The sequence below is a fragment of the Aulonocara sp. 'chitande type north' Nkhata Bay genome, linkage group LG3 (genome assembly GCF_057382095.1).
Source record: "Aulonocara sp. 'chitande type north' Nkhata Bay isolate Kocher_YH1m ecotype deep benthic linkage group LG3, A_spYH_male_GT1.1, whole genome shotgun sequence".
Classification (NCBI taxonomy): domain Eukaryota; kingdom Metazoa; phylum Chordata; class Actinopteri; order Cichliformes; family Cichlidae; genus Aulonocara; species Aulonocara sp. 'chitande type north' Nkhata Bay.
In genome coordinates, this window is record NC_141346.1 from 48,295,975 (window position 1) to 48,312,262 (window position 16,288).

General features: G+C 40.3%; 1 protein-coding gene across 2 annotated transcripts in view; it reads right to left on the minus strand.

Annotated features, from left to right (window-relative positions):
* Positions 1 to 429: 429 nt before the first annotated feature.
* The window catches only part of pcxb (pyruvate carboxylase b), a 319,257-nt gene continuing 303,398 nt past the window's right edge, over positions 430 to 16,288 (minus strand). For both annotated transcript variants that reach the window (XM_086284188.1, XM_086284198.1), the window contains exons 24-27: positions 14,881 to 14,954; positions 4,425 to 4,565; positions 3,842 to 3,943; positions 430 to 3,361 (exon numbers count right to left, since the gene is read on the minus strand). In XM_086284188.1, coding sequence (XP_086140314.1) covers positions 3,212 to 3,361; positions 3,842 to 3,943; positions 4,425 to 4,565; positions 14,881 to 14,954 — 467 coding nt within the window. In that variant the 3' untranslated portion in view covers positions 430 to 3,211. The remainder of the gene's footprint in view (positions 3,362 to 3,841; positions 3,944 to 4,424; positions 4,566 to 14,880; positions 14,955 to 16,288) is intronic.

The window sequence follows — 16,288 nt, forward strand, 5'->3', positions numbered from 1 at the left end:
CACAAAATAATCGCCTAATAATGGGAAGGTGCACTGAGAAAACTGCTCTGACCCAGGCAGGGACGTGGGACGTCTGCAGGTGTCTAGCAGGTAGCAGCAGAGCTTTTGATCCACGGAGACCCTTGATGACCCACAGGACTCAATCTTGTTAGAGGGCAACCTGTGGATGCTCGACTCAGGAGTTTGGAGACTTTGCTGTGTTCCTTAAACTGTGTGTGGAGACCATCTCCCTGCTGTCAGGGTGGGTGCTTGGTCTGCAACATGGCGTTTCTGACGTGTCAAAGAAATGAATCAAGGACCCAGGATTTGCCGGAAGGACATCACATCGTAACAAGATCACTGATGTTACGCACCTGTCAATAGTTTCAGTGTTGTGGTATAATAACATGTATCGTGTAGAATATACAAGGCACACCAACACGATTCAGATTTAGTTAGAGCTAACTTTATTTGTAAGTACAGAGAACATATATCACTTTATTTTTATTTTTGAGATGCAATCCGTTTTCCTTCTTTTGCAATCCAGCTCAGTCTCTCAAAGGACCCAAACATACTGAGAACAGGTAAATGTAAACTACAACAGTAAACTAGAAAGAAATGTAGATTTAGAAGACAAATGAACCCTTGATAAATGTGAACATTTGGTGTAATGGAGAAAGAAATCAGCAGGCAGTATTTCTGCTAAATAAACAGCTTTGTTTCATAAAAAAAAAGACGTGATACAAGGAAAATGGAAATGTCACAGACCCTATTTTCATATTCTGACAGCTCAGCTGCAGATCGCATGAGCTCCAGAATAGGCTGACATTATATCCCCTTGTCTGAAACAAATAACATTTTCCATCTGTGTGTACTTTTTCTCCAATTTATTCTTCTTTCCCCAAGACACTGAGCAGTAGTACATTGTCATAAGCATGTCTGTTAGAATGATTGCTGGCTAAGACAAAGAGAAGCATTGAAACTTTATTGCATGAACTGCTGTTATCATCTAACATGTGCAAATATACACAGAGGGAAGCGACAGGGGGATGGAGGGATAAATGAAAAGGTGGTTGGGTAGATGAGGCAGAGAAAGCAGGTAAGCGAGGATCGCTAACCAGAAGAGGAGGCAGGAACTTTAACATTACTGCGCAACAGCTTGTCAGAAACACTTATTCATAAAAAAAATCCCACCAATACAAGTTTGTCTCTTTGAAAAGAGTCAAACATGATAAACCAGGAGATACAGCGAGGCACTGCAGTGGCCTGGGAGAGCGAGGAGACAGAGTCCCAATTAACTACGGCGTCGCTGCTCAGTATTGATGCACGGTTCGAAAGCGGATTCATTCTCAGAGGTAATGGAGCAAAACTGCTGGAAATAATCCAGTGCAGTACAAAGTGATATTTTAATTTTGTCCCCCAATCAGTGTATTCTGTGAAGGAGCACAGATGATCTGGGGAAAGGAATCTGCTGTGATCTCTCTCCTGGCTCGCTGTCCCAAACATTGCATGCTTCACTGCCTTATGAGGAAACATTGACACTTTCTGCAGATGATGTGTGATTGTTCCGTCACCGATCAGAGTAATTCAACATTCAGTCATCGCTTTTTAGGGTGAAAGGCCTGCAGGAAACACTGGGGCAAAACTGAGTCTAATTTTTGTTTATTCTCACTGGTTTTTAAATGTGCTGGACAGTCATTATAGAGCTAAAACCACAGTCCTCTGCACTAGATTAGATTTATTTGCTGTGATCCAGACAGCACTTAGGGGCTAGTTTGGATATTTTGCATCAGAGTATGGTGTGCATGTGAATACATTTAAATATCAGCTGGTGTGTTATGGGGGAGGGGCTGAATTTGCTCTCATACGCGTGCACATTGACTCATTGGTACAAACACACCCACATAGATGTATAAAGCAGAGTGCTGCTGCTGCTGGGAGTCTCCAGAGTCCCTTATTAGTCCGGCTAATTTAACATCATTTGACAGAGAATTAATCCATAAATTAATCAGCAGAGCCTCAGAAAATAACATCACATGGCTCCATTACAGCACCATGTAATCCCATTTACACCTAGCATTGAAAATCCCCATGCAGACAGACCATCCGCCATAATCTCTGGTTCTGAAGAGACCGTCAAACTGCTTCTCTGACAACTTTTCCAACATCACACAAACCAGACACTCTAAAAAGACCTCAAACGCCACGTCTGTGTCGACATACCTCTAAATATTCATACAGATACGCTTTGAATTAAGAGCCATGTTCAAACCAACGCTAATCCGATTTGCATATATCCACATTTTGAGGGTGGGTGGGGGTTAAAATCAGACATGAGTAAGAAAACACCTGCAGAGATCTTTTAAAAAAGGAAACCACTTACTTTCACTGGCCTTCGACATGAGATGTTTCTGGTGCGCCCTTGTCAACAAGCCATCTTTATTGTGCTTCTCTTCTTGCAATAAAACCCCATACAAAAATATGGTCTAAAAACCAGATGGACCAAATGTGATTTCATTCTTCAGCCCCTCAGTGTACTGTGCTGTCATTTCTAAGGAAATGTTGGGGAGGGGGGGTTGTGCCTAAATGCTACAGTGATTACACATTCCCAGAATGCACCGTGAACAAAGAAAAACAATGAAGATTGTTCCCAGCGACTGTGTAATACATCCACAAGTCTATTCTTCTCTTTTGAAACCAGCAAAGTATGAAATCACCGAGCAGTCAGAGACAAAAAGTTCAATCTACTCACATTGAATGTGTGAGGCAACAGCAATGCAAGTAGTTAAAACCCTGTTAGCGTTAGATATGTTTAGCTCACATTAAGACTAGATTAAGACTTCAGCAGTGGAATGTATCACACTTCAAATATATGATCTTACTCTAAAATATTTAATGCTATTTTCCACAAGTTGACGGATGTGCGCAAAGATGCCATTATTTGAGTTAAATACCACAACTATGGAATTACTTTAACAGGGGACTCAGTAAATTTCTTCTAATCAATACACCGTTTTGGACTGTCGTACATTTTTGCTCCCATCAGGTATCTGGATATGAATACGGCCTCACTGTGCATCCCCCAGTGCACCCAAAGGAATATGTACATATCTAGGGCCACAAACGCCCGTCTTCCTCTTCCTCCTCATTTCTCTCCCCGTTTCTCCAGCTGCCACCATTTCCGGGATCATATCGTCTGAACGCCTGCCTACTGCCACTCCCCCCCTCCGCTCTATTCTTCAATTTCCAGTATCAGGTCATCTCCCTCCAGGGAAGCATCGGGTGTGACATGAATAGCCTTAATGGTCCCAGCCATTGGGGAGTTGACCACAGTCTCCATCTTCATGGCAGAGAGGACACACAGCGGTTGACCTTTCTCCACCTGTAAGAAGTGCAAGCACAGCTCAATAAAAAAATGTCAAATGTACAGATCGATGAACAAAACTAGCTGGTTTAAATTTGGATGTTTATGTCTCATGAAACTCTGAAATTTAGATTCTACTACAGCAATGTCTGAGGTTTTTCTCTTTAGTGCGCACAAGACTCTTCTGACGATGTCTCAGGTTCAGCGTGCACTACTTCCAAGCACTTTGTTCTCCAATGTGCCCTTCTCTCGCTTTGAACACATTTGTCCTGTTTGTTATTTATTCCCACTGTCTTGCTATTTATTTACAGAAAAGAATTTCGCTGCTGAGGCCAAAGAGACAATCTTTGAAAAAAGGACTTGTATTGACTCAACGGGATCAGATCAAGTATCCAAATGTTAGAACATTGAGAGCAATTACAAAAAGCAGAAGTACTTTAATTGAAATGAGAGATCACATGATGAGGGAAAAACTGTAAAAACCCTAAATCGACTGACCTTGGATCCAACTTTTACTTTGACCTCTAGGACCTTTCCAGGCATCGGTGCTCCCACCTGACCCCGGATGGACTTCTGAGCTTTGGGATGGAACTTCATTTCCTGGGTGAAGAGACAAGACAAAAAATAACGCATCCATCTGTCTGGTCAGTCACTCTTCCAAGTACCCCCACACACGCCTGTCGCCATTTATCCACTCATCCAGGCAGTGATCTATCCATATAGTCATAACTGCCCATTGAAATGTTCCTCCCTCCTGAGTCCCCTTCTACACTTCACAACCATCTGTTTCTATGAATAAAAATCACTAGGGATAGACTGTCTGTCACGAAATCTGTTTTTCTTTTCAAATCCGACTTCAACGTGCCAAACAATTTTCAAGAATCTTCCCTTGCATGCTTTATACAATTATAATTCAAGGATATCCATCTTTCACTCAAACTATCCAGTCTAACGGTTATTCATCATTTACCAACTCGCAAGTTTGTCCTTTGATTAAAAGTATCAATTTCTCTGCAACGTCATCAACCCGTCCACTTTCCCAGCTGTATCTCACGTCTCTCCCCAAACATTTCCTGCGTACCTTCATGGCGACTGTGTCTTTAACAAGCACAGATCTCAGCTGTCCGTTGAGCTCAAAAAAGACCTCTCTCTGCCCGGCCTTGTTCAGGTCACCCAGTGCCAAGGCCTTGATGTGGAGGATCTTCCCTCTCTCCAGCTCCACCTGAAACACAACAGAGAAGATGAGAAGAAGGCAAGAAAAATTAAAGAGGGGACGGTGTGCAGGAGGAAGCGATGGCGATTATATTGCATTAGAAGACTGAAATTAACACATGGATACTCAGTTCACAAGTCCAGCTGCAGCAATAAAAGACTGCAGAGCCTGTTGGAGGAGAAAAAGTTAACTTAGGCAGACAATATTTCCTCCTCTTCCTGAGTTCTTATTGCTTTTAGGGTGGGCTGAAAGCAATCCTATGTCTGTGAGAATTTTTATTTGACACTCAGTAAGAGCGTTTTTTTTTTTTTAAGCGGTTTTTAATGTCACCACATCCAGTTAATTTCCTGTATCTATTTTACCTCGGTGCTTTTTACTTAACCTGCGTGTGCTGAAGTGTGTTTGCGTAAGACGGCGAACAAAGAATTGCCCCCGTTTACAGGAAGCACCTTACATGTTAGCTCTGTTGCTAATGTGGTGTATGTGTTTGGGAAGCGCTGAGCTCAAACCACTAAGTGCCAACCATTTAGACTAGGGGCTGTGGGTTAATACTGCTCTTAACATAATAGTGTAGTGGGGTTAAAAAAAAACAAAAAAAAACAGGCTTATGCAAATTTCTTAATCACAGCCTAAAACACGCTTTGTGTGACACTTCTTTGAACGGCAGTTTGGAGTTTAAATTGCTGCTAAAATCGCTTTCTGCTATCAGAGAATCATCAAATGTAAATTTTTTGATAGATTCAATCTGTGTTTTTAGTTCACACTGCAGGCAGTGTCCCTTCAAATTAACTGAACCAAGTGTGCAAGCACTTTAAACCACACAAATAGGCCGTAAGCATAAAAACGTTCCCATTTAGTTCAAAGTCTCTGCAATATTTTTTTAAACTTGTTAGCTATAACAATAGGAAACATCAATAATTACGTCTATAAAGAAGAAAACACAACTAAGCAATGATGCAATGGTTTGTGAGGAGGACTAATGTACTGTATGCACATATAATTACAGTGTTTTTAATTCACTTTGCTTTTGTAATAATGTGAGTTTCCTAACTGCGGGACAAATGCAGGCTCTTTCATGCTGTACGTGTTGGTCAGAACTGGAAGCTTTGAAAGCTTAGTCATTTTAGACATTTCAGACATAAACACTATTGTGAAAATACACAAAGGATCATTTTAAATGCCGTCTATCCATCCATTTTCTTCCGCTTGCACTCGACAATTAACCCAGTCCCTGGACTGTGGGAGGAAACCAGAACACCCAGAGACACCCATGCAGACATAACAAAACTGGCACACCGGCTGCATTCAAACCCAGGACGTTCTCACTGTGAGGTGACAGTGCTAACCGCCACACCGCTGCACTGCCCTGGTTTTCAAAAAAATCCTTTGCAGCCAAGAACTTGTGGACATCACCACATGGTGTTTTTCTCCCCTTGAGATGCTCGGCCAGGCCTTCACTGCACCTGCATCGAGTTACTGCTCAGTTTTGTCTTCATGCACTAAAGAGCATCCTCTGCTGGTTTGTGATCAGGTGACTGACATGACCGTTGAAGAATATCACATTTCTTCGCCCCAAAAACTCGGCACTGTGAAACGTTGTCCAATCGGTTGTGCAGCATTTGGCTCAATCTGAGCTGGCCAGTGCATTCCTAATTTTCTAAGAATGCACTACATAGCCGATTTGGCTCCTTTTTTCCTCTGTGATACTTTTATTTTGTTTGTTTTTTGCTTGATGATGACTACCCTTTACCTGCATCAACATCTTTCTGCACCTTACATTGAGAGTTCCAGTGAACACCTACCATGTGCAAGTGCAACACTTGAGATCAACTCTGAATCTTCTACCTGCCTTCTCTATCATAGAATAAAAATGGAGCAGGGCTCATCTGACCTTGAAAAAGAACGGCTGTAAATAATTTAAGTCCTGTAAGTATTTCTTTTTTACACCTCTTAAAGTCTGTGGTCTGTAAGCAGTGCTGCAATTTTGCCTCTGTCTGTCAAATGTGACAGAACCACAGAGTACTTAATAGAAAGCAACTGTTGATTCAATCAAGGGAAGCGGTGCATTTCTATAATCTAGCTCCAAATCTGACCCAGGGAACCCCAATTTGATGACTCCTGTTCTTTGCCCACTGACCTGCAAATAAAACACAGCTGACAACTATGAGGAGAGTCCGTGTTTGGCCTACAGTCTGTAAGCCGTTTGATTCAAGTTCATTTTCTCCAGTCTTTTGAATATTCATACACCAGTTTGTGCCTATTTATGTCAAAGAAAACTCAAATCCCAGGCGCCAGGTGGCAGTTATATAATGCACTCTGGTGTTCTGCATACTCGTCCAATATTTTTTCTCCTGCAGATAAACTTTTCTCATGCGACACCATCCCCCGCTGAGTCAACTTGTATATAGAGCCACGCTTCTGTGCTCTTTTGTGACTTGAATAGCTCGTATTTCAACTCGGTCAAATCTGTCTGCACATTAAAAACATGTCACACACGCCTGTGTGTTTTCGAATCATTTAAGGAGTCATTTTTCTTTCACTGAAAATCAGATTCATAAGGTTAACTGACAACCTCTCAAATGACCTCAGAAAACATGAGCGACTCAAATGATTAGCTGTGAGGTTTTTTTTGTTTTTCTTTTTAAAACAAAAACCTATTATTGTACTCTGGCCCCTTTTCTCCAGCAGGCTCCTGGGTGGTTGTCAATCTGCTTCTAGTGCTATAAGAGCAGGAGGAGGAAATGCTGCGCTGCTACTGACTGAGATCACACCACTGTGTCGTCTGTGTGTGTGGTAGAATTAATTCTGTTCACCAAGTTTCCATTTTGGCCCAAAATTCATGTTTTGGGAGTGATGCAGAAAAACATCCCAATTTATTTATAATTTATTTATTTATTTATTCATTCATTTATATATTTAAATGTGGGTTTCCATCTGCTGTATATACATATACATACAGCCATATTCATTCTGCACATGTCCTCTGAGGCTAGAAACTGAATCGGTTTTTACTTTTACCAGACATGTCAATTCAGACATCAAATAGAGGAGACGTGGTATAGACAGAATGACAATTAGAGAAATAAAGAGGCAGGCAGGGGGAATGACAGAGACATGACAGCGGGCCAGAGGAGGCGAAAAATGCTTCCTGTCTTTTGCACAGCTGTTCACTCTGTTGTTTGCTACCTGTGAGTGTGTCTTAAGACAGACGCGCCTCATCTCTGAAGCACAAGCAGGTCGACCACCTTCTCATATCAATTCTGGTCAGTCGTGCTTTCTGGCTTGCCGGTCTTCCCCTCGACACCAGCCGCTCTACTTCTTCATTTATCTCACAGCCCTTCTCAAATCTCTCATCTCACTGGGTGGAAACTCATTTTTCCCCGTCTTTCTATTTGTCCAACTTTTTCTCTCTGGCTTTCAATCTCGCTCTTTGTCAGTCCTCCCATGTGTCACGGCTTTCTATTTTGTATTGTTATTTTGTTAACTATTTCTGGGGCCACTGCGACTCTCATGCCATTATTAATTTCCATCATCTGCCTCTTTCGGCTTCTCTTATCTGTTGTGTAGCTCTCCGCGTCTCCTACTTTGTTTATGCTTCCCTTCGTACCCCACACTGCCATCTGAGCTGCTGAGTATCCATTGATATTCCAAACTAAACCTCAGCGCAAAGACAAAAATACACGATGCTGCAGATATGTATTGATCTTAATTTTATTCTCTTTCTCTGGGTGCTCCGACTCGTTCTTTGCAAGCTTTTGCCTTCTCTCTCTCTTCTTCACATTCCTTTACACTAAACTTCTCTGCAGCTGATGCTGTTTTGATAGGCCCTTGACAGCACTTTGCAAAAAACACAGCTGCCTACTTTTTTCCATCTGTGTGTCTTCTACACTACATCTCCTCTCAGGCGTTCCTATATAAAACACTAACTGCATATAAGAAGAGTTTCTAACCATTTAGGAATCTTTTGATTATTTTGTTAGAGATGTGAATGTATAAGCAACTATAAAATCCAACACTTCTGTGTGCTGTCTGCAGCCGCCACCTTTGTTGCATAAGCTTCTCTACATTACACCTCTTCTATTGTTTCACAGTTAACCACCTACAGTCTTCAGGTTCTGAGCCCCACAGATAAGCAAGAGAAGTTATTTAAAGTCAGTATACCTACTAAAACAACTGCACACCTCAGACTTAGGACCTTCTTAGAATTAGTATGTATAACAAATTCTTCTGCACTTAACAACATCAGATAAACTACATTGATGGTTTCAAAGCCAATAAAATACTTTTAGACCAAACACTCAGCTGCTTCCTGCTTTGGTTTCTTACCACTATACTGTTTTTTTGTGTCTCACATACACACATCATGAATCTCTTCTAACCCAGCGACACATTAGTGCTCTTCTTGCCTTTACGCACCAGCCTCCTGTCAGACTCACCTGCTTAGCCATTTTTGTTTATCATATCCCTGCGTTAAACAAGTTTCCCTTTCTGCTTAACACGATGTCTTTGATGCGACTTTATTAATGACTTGTGTCGCCCGTGACAGTAATGAGATTATGTGTCGGTGTCTGCGCACATTAGCGGTGATGGTCGGTAAATAAATGACTCCGTGTTTGTGAAAATCTGTGTTTATATTTCTGTCAAACATGATTAATAGCACACTGAATCATCAGCACATGCCAGATACACGTAAGGCGATGTCGCCCTCCGCCTCTTTTTAGTGCTGTATGCATGTGTGGGTGCATGACTGCTATGGACTGACCAGTAACCCGTGAGTAGGTGTATATTTATGTATGTGTGCACATTAAAAAAGGCATCAGATGTTTGTTTTTCTCCAAAGTGGTAACTTCTCTTATAAGAGGGACATGTGTAAATGGCCAGCGCAGCAGGACTCAGCAGGATTCATAAAAATAAATACAAATCCGATCATAGTTCTCTACAATATTCAGAACAAATGTTTGAGGCTCGCTTTCCTTTCTTGGCCTATTCGCTAGATTTCCAACAACCTTGATGGGAAGTGCGGAACAATATATGATTACAGTGAAAGCCTTTATATCCGATTCCCACAACATCAGCTGCTGCAGGCTTTGGGTCCAGCGCTGAGCTCTAAAAGATGTGCTGGCTAAATCATTTTTGATCAAGACTTTGTGTCTTTTACAGACTATCTGCCAAAAGCTCATAAACACTGTCAGTTACAAGAACACAGTTAATAATGCATCTGCACTGCAAAAGTCACGTGTATTGACAGCTATCACCTCGGATTTGTCAGAAGCACCTACAAAGCTCCAGCTAGAAACTAACCATTTCCTGTTTTTCTGGGCTTTTCTCTGCTTTCACAAAACTTACTGTAATTCTACAAACTAGTCAGTACGGCCAAAGCTACAAACACCAATTGATAACTGTCACAAACTGACACGATGCTACCTACTCTTCTGCGCACTGGACTTTTTTTTGTTGCCGTCACTCATTTGGCCACCACGCAGTCCATCTCCAACTTCACACTCAAGCTGTCAGAGTCTCATCAAATGCAACATCTCACATGGCCAAAAAGTCAATTCGCCCGGAACTCATGCAACTCAAAACTCCCCCCAGTGACGGCTGCCTGTCTGTTAACGTTGTCAGTGGTGCTTTGATAGGTGCTCGACTGCCAGGTTATCAATATTTCACTGGTGATAACTCTGGCTTTCAAACATAAAGGCACGCGGCACCTAAGGAAACTAATGCATTATGTATCAGACAGTATGTCCTGAAGAATATAGGAAGAAAAAAGCGAATATAGCCGATAGCACAATGTCTCACCGTCGATACGCGCAATATAAAACCATGCCAACTCCAGAGAACTCCAGTTACAATAGTAACAATTCACGCTTAAATTCAGTGAAACAGCAATGAGACAACTGAAATCAGTCGTTCTAGTCTTTTAGCCTCCGTGAGGTGACTCACTCTCCTTACGACGGGTCACTCTTTGACATGTTTTCATTCCACGGTTTGCTCGGCACCGCTAATCGGATCCGATCTGATGAAAGTGCCCATCGTCATGACAACAGGGGCAGGCTCGTTTCTGTGGCAAAGACTGATGTTGAGCACAAAACTGAGTGAAAGTAAAAAAAAACAAAAAAAAAAAAAACGACAATAGCTCTGACGGAGAGGAGATTAGATAAACAGCAGCAAGACGAGGTGACAGCTGAGGTTGGAAAGAAACATCAGTGCACTCGGTAAGTGTGAATGACAGACACTTAGGCAGGGAAAATGCAAACAGAATCATTGAAAGGTAAGACGGGCTGTGTATATGAAGTCTTCAGTTTAAAGGAAGGACAGTTAGGAAATCATTTTAAATGGAAGGAAAGTCGATACAGCAATAGGCAAGACTGATTATTGATACTTTTTGCTTTTCTTCCTCTAAAATTGCAGATTTTTTTTCTTGCTATTCACACTGACTATTTAGTATGTTGCCGAGTGTGAAAGGAGCTGAACAATGTATCCCAAACTGCAAATTCAAAGCAAATAATTACATGCTAAAACTGCTTAGGCTTAATCAAATGTTTGAAGGTTTTATTCTGATCTGTGGTTAGGGGTCTGGGTATGGGTCCCCTTACAGAATTCTAACTCGAGGCATCAAATGATTTGGGTGGATGAGGTGGAGCTGCGAGTCTTTAGGGTCAATACTAAATGAGCACAGTGGATTTTTCCTAATAATACAGCAGGAGGGTAGTAGTGCTTCCTATGTCTCCGGTAATATAAAAATCAATTAACACCAGCCTGGAAACATTTTGCTGCACTGAAATGAAGCCGTAATTAAACATGGTTGCCTTTCACTGCTCTGAATCACTGTCAGTCGGATCCGTGTGCGGCAGTCATACTGAGGGAATGAAGAGCAATTTCTGAAAGGAAGAAAAAGATGCAGGAGGATCAGATGATTTATAATGTATGAAGGCTGTTAGGAATATACTGGAATTTTAATACTCGTCAAAAGATTAGAGAGTTTGACGTAGAGTACAGAAAAGAACCCTTATGAAAGAAATATGTACTATATAGACAATTAGTTTAACATATGAAAACAAAATAAGGACGATGTATGAAGGCTGAGGGGAGAGTAGGCCAATTACTCACTGAGCTTGCAGCAGAATATCACACACTCTCAATGCACAAGACTTAAAAAGTAGATTTTAAGACACCATGGAAAATAAATCTGTGGGGTTTCTCTACAACACACCCATATTTATGAGCATGAATACTTCTGAAAAGCCTCCAACTACATTCAACCAAAACAGCAACAGGAGGCTGAACACACACAATCTCTACAAGAGAACTGGAGGTTTTTTCATATTTAGAGAGAAAAAAATATGTAAAATGAGTTAAAATAATGTGTTTATGGATTTAAAGGTTTTCAGTGACTCATTTTGCAGGGCGACTGCAAGTACCGACGAACTGACTGCTGATTTAGTTAGCTGGCTATATTTTGTCCATGTAGTTTAAGATTTCATAGTTATATTTAATTTGAAATATTCAAATTGAGGCACATTTAGGGGATCAAAAAAAAATCTTTTAGTATAGATCCTGTACGCCAAATGCTTGCACAGACAGCAGATGGCAACTCCTCCAGCTGCAACGGCAAATTTAATTGTATAGAAGTTTATGATGTAGCCGTGGCTCAGGTGGTAGAGCGGGTCGAACTGATGAGTATGTGTGATTGTTATATAATATAGCAGGAGGGTAGCGCAGAAAAAAAGAGCTTGTATGAAGGTGTGTGATTAGGTGAGCGATCCTTAGTACCAGTCCATTATGAGAAAATGCATACGGCACACTTGTATTTTTATTATTTCAGACCTCAGTAAACATTTCCTAATCAGTATATTCTTGTTTGTTTTAATTCTTTAATACATTCTAGTGTTCTTTTGGGGAATTATGGCCCCTAGCAAAGCAGACAAAGAACTCAATAAGCCATAATGTAGCTTTCTTGTGAGAGATAAGTCACCACCATAATTCCATGAATGGTCCCTGGTTTCTACATGAATCCAAAAAACCAACAAGGTGACAGCTAAAAATACCAAACTCAAGGCTTCAGAATAGTAGTCGAACTAATGGCTGAGATTAGGGTGGAGTTACTGTAGACTGTAACATTTTAGTTACAGTGTTACAGTGTAACATTTTACATTTAACACTAACTAAAATGTTAGTATTACTGTAACATTTTAGTTACACTGTAACGTTTTAGTTAGTGTTACTGTAACATTTTAGTGTTACTGTAACATTTTAGTTACACTGTAACATTTTAGTGTTACTGTAACATTTTAGTTACACTGTAACATTTTAGTTACACTGTAACATTTTAGTTAGTGTTCCTGTAACATTTTAGTTAGTGTTCCTGTAACATTTTAGTTACACTGTAACATTTTAGTTAGTGTTCCTGTAACATTTTAGTTACAGTGTACAGTGACACCAAAGGCAGCAGGTTTTCAGGTTTCCTCAATTTATCAAGGTGACAGGAATCAGTTCAGTTTCATGATGTTGTTATAATCAGCTTCATTTTACACTTCACAAGGTTAACATGTAATTGTCACGCGTGTAGGTTTAGTTAAGTTAAAGAACAAAAACACAGGAAGGGCTGCAAATCTTAATCATCCTTTTATAGAAGTCATAAAAAAGCAGCAACAAAAATACTTCACAAGGTCACTTCAGACCTTGTGAAGTTAAAAAAGAAAAAAATGTCACAGACATCTCTGCCCTGCCTCACCTCCTGCTCACTTGTTTTGTACTGATGCCATCTGGTCAGAGGTACAACCACACCTCTTCACCCAAACTGAAGTCTCTTACTATTCTAGTCCATTACTAAACTACAACTAATAATAGTTTTGTTTGTATCCGAGTGAGTTTACTCTTTAGGGACAGAGAAATCTAATAGAGTACCATTTGTATTCCTCAATACCGAGTCGCTCATCTTCCTACATGATCTGGCATTAAACAGACCAAAATCATGTCTAACCTCATGTAAAATTACAGGATAGATTTTGAAGGAAAACAAAAGGTTATTAATACAGTTTTATTACGTTAACAGACCAAATCCATCTGAAAACGTTTCTCTGTGATCAGACGCGACTGTGACATTTGTAGCAAAAGTTTCTGTCAGCAGCTACATCACACTCTAATCTGCTCTTCAATCTGAACTTTAACAATCATTTTAGGCTAAGTTTTACTCAAAGTGTTAATGAGTAATGGGAAAAAAATTATAAAAAACAAACGAGTGTCCTTAAACGTGCCGTCTCCTTTTCATAGAGAACTGTTTAATAAGCACGGCAAATACCTGACATTATTTCTGCTGACTGCATATTTATTAAAGTTTAAACTCTTCTCCATCCTGCTGCTTCTACTCGTGTAACATTATGAAAGTGGCAGAAACTAGGTGACAGCCAGTTATTACCTGTACTTACATGCAAAATGATTCAACTCATGTGTTTTGCTTCTTCTGACTGCACTGTTCAGCTGCCTCTCTGCTGCAGATTAAGCGAACACTATAATCTTTATAAGTCAGCACCAGTTAAAATTTTTGGCACGACATGTTGGTCCCAGTAGTTTTCACAAGCCTCGTCTCAAACATCATACAACTAAATTAATCTGCTATTTCAGTGCAGGAAGGCCAATCTGCTGGCCACAGGGATCAGAAATCCTGTTTGTTGTTCCCCTGGTAAATTGTTAATATCTCCGTCCTCCCACTGTTATCAGCACTTCACTGTGACTGCACCAAACCGAATCAAACCTCAGTCATCCGCACTGACGGAAAGATCATTTCCCGCAGATAACGTCTTTTCTTTATTAAACTGTTAAAACATCAGAGTTAATTAAAGATAAAATTGGGCCATTAGAGGAATTAAGATTAAATGTATTATGATACAATTAGTGACAGTTGCTTAACAATAACGTGCACTTTTCTTCACCCCACTTCCCTCCAAAAAAAAGCAAATGATAAAAGAGGTGTCCACAGACAGCAGGGGTTTTTGTGCATTGTTAGCATTTATTTATTTAATATCCTTTAATATCCTATGAAGGTTGGCTTTGAATGCACAAGAATTAGGCTGAAAACAACTCATTTAATGAACTCTACTTAACTCAAGTCATTTCTCATCAGCTAACTGAATCCAAGAACATTTACTCAGTTAAAATCCTGCTTTAATAGGGGGAAGTTTTTAACCTCGTTTACGTGTCCGTGTGGTGATTCATGCATGTTAAAGATGATATTGTGAGCGTAACAAGCTAACAAAGCCGTGGCAGGAAAAACAATTAGATTAGTGATGTAAAAACAGTGAGAATGGTGTAAGTGGTTACTTACCTCAAACTCTTCCGCAATCTTGGGTCCATCCAAGAACAGCCTGGTGCTGAGACAATCCACTGGGCCAAAGTTGGCTGAAAAAAGAAAACAGGAAGTGCCGTTTTTGTTAGAAACAGTGTCGGCGCCAGTTCTCTGCACATCAGTTAAAAAAGTTCAGAGATCAGCTCTCTGATCCAGGATCAGTAATCTTGATAACGCTTGTATGGTTCTTCAGAGCCACAAGAGAATTAGATTATCCAGGCCGAATTCAATCATCCGAACTGATGGTGTACTCTTGTGGTCATTCAAATGGGAAACATATCGACACTGGAAACCACGACCAGCAAATCTATGATTCTATCAGGAACTTACTGAGATAATTCACACTGACAGTGAAAACTTCAACAGAAATAAGAAAAGAGTTTAAAAAAAAATAAAATCAAAAAAACGTCTGATCTAAAATGTGAAAAAGAAATAGAAATAACTGCATTACATCATGCCTTTATGCTTACGCGTCATAAAAGTCAGTCACAAAGTAAAAATGCAAACACCTTTGTACTTTCAAGAACTACAGGTCAACAGAACAAAGATCTTCTATCCTGATTTGTTTAGAGCACGATGAAGGCAGGATCTCCACCTCTGAGCCCCTGACATGGTGCAGCAGCAGTGACTTGATTTTAAGTTCATCAGATGTTCCGTCACATCACAGGTCCCTCGCTGTAATTACTGCAACTCATCCACAACTGTTGATGGGCAGAGGGAGGAAATCCCACATTTTCCCCCAGATGTTGGCAAATTAGCCACAACCAGGTCCCTCCAACTTAAATTAATCTCTCAAGTTAAAGAATCAGAAAGGAAAAAGGATTTTCCTTTCTGATTCCCTGAAATGCTGTCCAGGAAGAATCCCACAGCTTCAGTTTAATCATTTAATCTTGTTTGCGTAATTAAACTCGCTGCCGTGTAGGATTGACTTTACATCCACTGGATGATCTGGGATCAAGCCAAACTCCTATCAGCTTGATTAGACTAAAATATAAACTTAGATATGGAGAACAGGCCCCGGATATGTGCCTTTTATTAAACTCCCACCAAACTTCCCATATGCTGATGCATAATAGCTCATTTTCATCACACCACACGGGAGAAACTGCAGAATATCCAGCTTTAAAAAATGGCTTGTTTTGGTAAATATTGTAAATATGAAACACTCATAAAAGAATGAGTGTTCACATTAGATTAAGGGTTGTATAGAGCCTAGCCCGCTATTGAAGGAACAACTGCACATTAATTAAAAACCTTCACATAGAGCCAACGCCAGACTAACAACTAACAACGTCCTAACTCCACAAAGAATAATTAAACTCAGGTCAATCCAGGCAGCAGCTTCAAACTGCTTCCAGTCAAATCTGATTCATATGTAACCTTTATT